We start from the raw sequence: 2,763 nt of genomic DNA on the forward strand, positions 1-2,763 counted from the left end.
AATTAATATTTTCATTTATCTTTGCTATACTAATGGGTCACCTATGTTATCTTGTTTCTATTAACATTTCTTTGATCACTTGTTTGGTTTTTAGTTTTTGTTTATTGGCATTTCTTTTTTAGGCATGAGTTTTCTCTTCATGTCCTTCACTTTTTTTTTTTTTTACTATTTTTATGGAAATATTCACCCTTTTCTTATTTTATAAGACCTCTTTGTATTTTGGTGACAGTTAACACTATCTACATACATATTTAAAATTTTCTTTTCCTAGTTTGTCCTTTATCTTTCAACCATACTTGTGGTATTAGGTTTTCTTCCTTCTGATATACATGAGAATTATATATTATATATATAATATATAAGAATTATATATAGGAGATATGATATATACATGAGAATTATATAATATATAAGAGATATGAGATATACATGAGAATTATATATTATATATATAATATATAAGAATTATATATAATATATATAAGAATTATATATATGATAAAGAATTATGTATATGATAAAGATGAGAATTACTTAAGCCATTATGCTTTCTTTTTGCCTTGCCTGTGAGGCAGCTCAAATAATTGTTACACACAAGCACGATAATTGCTTAGCTCTCCTGTTTAGCTTACTAAGAATTTATACTCTCCCCCTTTATATTTATGTAGCTTGGTAGTTAGATCCCAGCTCTTGAGCCTTACTTTTTTCACCTTTAATATAAGGATGACAATATCTACCATTTGGATTATTGTGAAAATCAAATAAAATATTTTTTAATTGCTTAGTCATGTGTCTAACACTGTAGAATGCTAAATAAATGCTAGAGGGCTTTTTTTTCATAATTTTTACATTTTCTGTTTCTAATTTTACAACCTTATTTCATACTCATCTTTACTTTGAAAGCAGCTCAGTTTTATTTAGAAATGAGTAAAGTATAAATACTAAAAAAAGAAAAATCACATTAAGAGCATTGCCGTAGTGGATATGAAGGAATGAAATGAGGCAACTGTGAATAGAGTTGATAAAAGAAGTACCCGTTGTAAACAATGTCTCCAAGATTTGGTTTACAAGGAAATAGCAGCGGACAAACCACACCTTCACCCAGCAACCTGACACAGGCAGTCTTTCTGAGCAAAATGCTGTCTTGAATTTGAATCTGAATCACAGTTTCAAAGTAGCTGCAGCTACTGTCTTGGTTGTGCTGCATGTTGTGCTGTAAGTGGAAAAGAGAAACCTCTTCTATGGGGATTTTATAGGCCCAGAATTTGGGAGTCGTTGAACTTCCAACTCTCATTTGGAAAAGAACATACTAGATATTTGGTTTAGCTGTCTTCCACTTGCCAGGGTTAAATATTGGATACTCTGGATTTTATTTTCATATAGAAGTAATCCCATGTAAAGGGAGTCATGGCATTTCTGACGTCGGACTCAAGGATAATGTCCATCCATTTAGTCTTCTTATTCCTAGTGTTGCGAGATTGGTGACTGGCTTTGTGGTCTCTTCAGCCCCACTAGCACATGGCTAGGATCCTGGGAAAAGTGACTATATAATTTATCATCCAAACCACACTTTTCAGAATGGAAAGGGACACTTAATAATTAGGCCACTACAACATAAGTAAACCAAGATGGTCCTGGGTAAAAATGACATTTGGTCATTTTAGCTAATAACCTCTTTCTATCTTGTCTTAAAAAAACAGAAAGGTTTTCTATTTTTTATGTTAGCCCTCCTTATATTTCTATACTTACTATAATAGTGCAGAAATTCAGAAAGCTATCAGCCCTGTTTTGATTTTTTTGAACCATGTGTTTTGTTTTCTAATTTGGAGTGATATTTTCTTTTTGTATTCAAAATCACTGTCTATTATTGAATCCTATTTAATCACCTAAAAGGCTATCTTATAAATTATTAAGAAAGACATAATGATTCTTTCTTTGGACTCTACCAGTTAGGTAATAACCAAGGGACAAATTGAAGGACAGAGGTGAAATGGAAGTTCTTGATGTCCATGCCTGGTAATTGCATACTGAATCCTGGATCATTAATAATATTAGAATATTGCTTTCATTTTCTATTTGCAGTTATATTAGGCTGTTGAAATTAATGTTGATGACTCACAACATTCAAAACCAGTGTAAATGAAAGTTAAATTTTTATGTCTTATATGCCCTCCTCACTCTTGTCTTAACAGAAAAAAGCTTGGCAGGACCACAAGCGAGAATGCAAATGCCTTAAAAGCTGCAAACCCAGATATCCTCCCGACTCTGTCCGACTTCTTGGCAGAGTTGTTTTCAAACTTGTGAGTATAAAACTTGTGAAATATGCTTGGGTTTTAATTTAACATAAGCACTTGCAATTGCATGTATTATTCATATTTTAAGACTGAATTTAAATCCGTGTTAAGGTAGAAGGTGGATTATTCCAGGGAGTGTCTTAAGACAAGACTTCTTGTTTTCCCATTAATCACAGCAGTGATGAAGTGCACCGTCCCTCTTTGAAGACCCTGTGTGTGATCTCCTGTGAATAGAAACATAAAGTCCTATGTTTGGGGCATGAGATGTTAGTGATGCCTGTTACATTGCCTTTATTGCTTTTCTACTGAGAACTAATGCACAGGGCAAGTATATAATTTTTTTGGTTGCCTCTGCAAGTGAGATTTTAATTAGATGATAATTAATCTTACAAAGAAGGGTACTTGTCTTCTTTTCTTTTCTTTTTTTTTAAGCCAACATTCACTGAAATTGTTTCTCCAGTCCCTTTCC

General features: G+C 32.5%; 1 protein-coding gene across 2 annotated transcripts in view; it reads left to right on the top strand.

Annotated features, from left to right (window-relative positions):
• Positions 1-2,763, top strand: part of SMYD3 (SET and MYND domain containing 3) — a 727,677-nt gene that overhangs the window by 197,072 nt on the left and 527,842 nt on the right. For both annotated transcript variants that reach the window (XM_007458078.1, XM_007458079.1), the window contains exon 3: positions 2,193-2,300. In XM_007458078.1, coding sequence (XP_007458140.1) covers positions 2,193-2,300 — 108 coding nt within the window. The remainder of the gene's footprint in view (positions 1-2,192; positions 2,301-2,763) is intronic.

The sequence above is a fragment of the Lipotes vexillifer genome, unplaced genomic scaffold (genome assembly GCF_000442215.2).
Source record: "Lipotes vexillifer unplaced genomic scaffold, Lipotes_vexillifer_v1.1 scaffold1315, whole genome shotgun sequence".
NCBI lineage: Eukaryota > Metazoa > Chordata > Mammalia > Artiodactyla > Lipotidae > Lipotes > Lipotes vexillifer.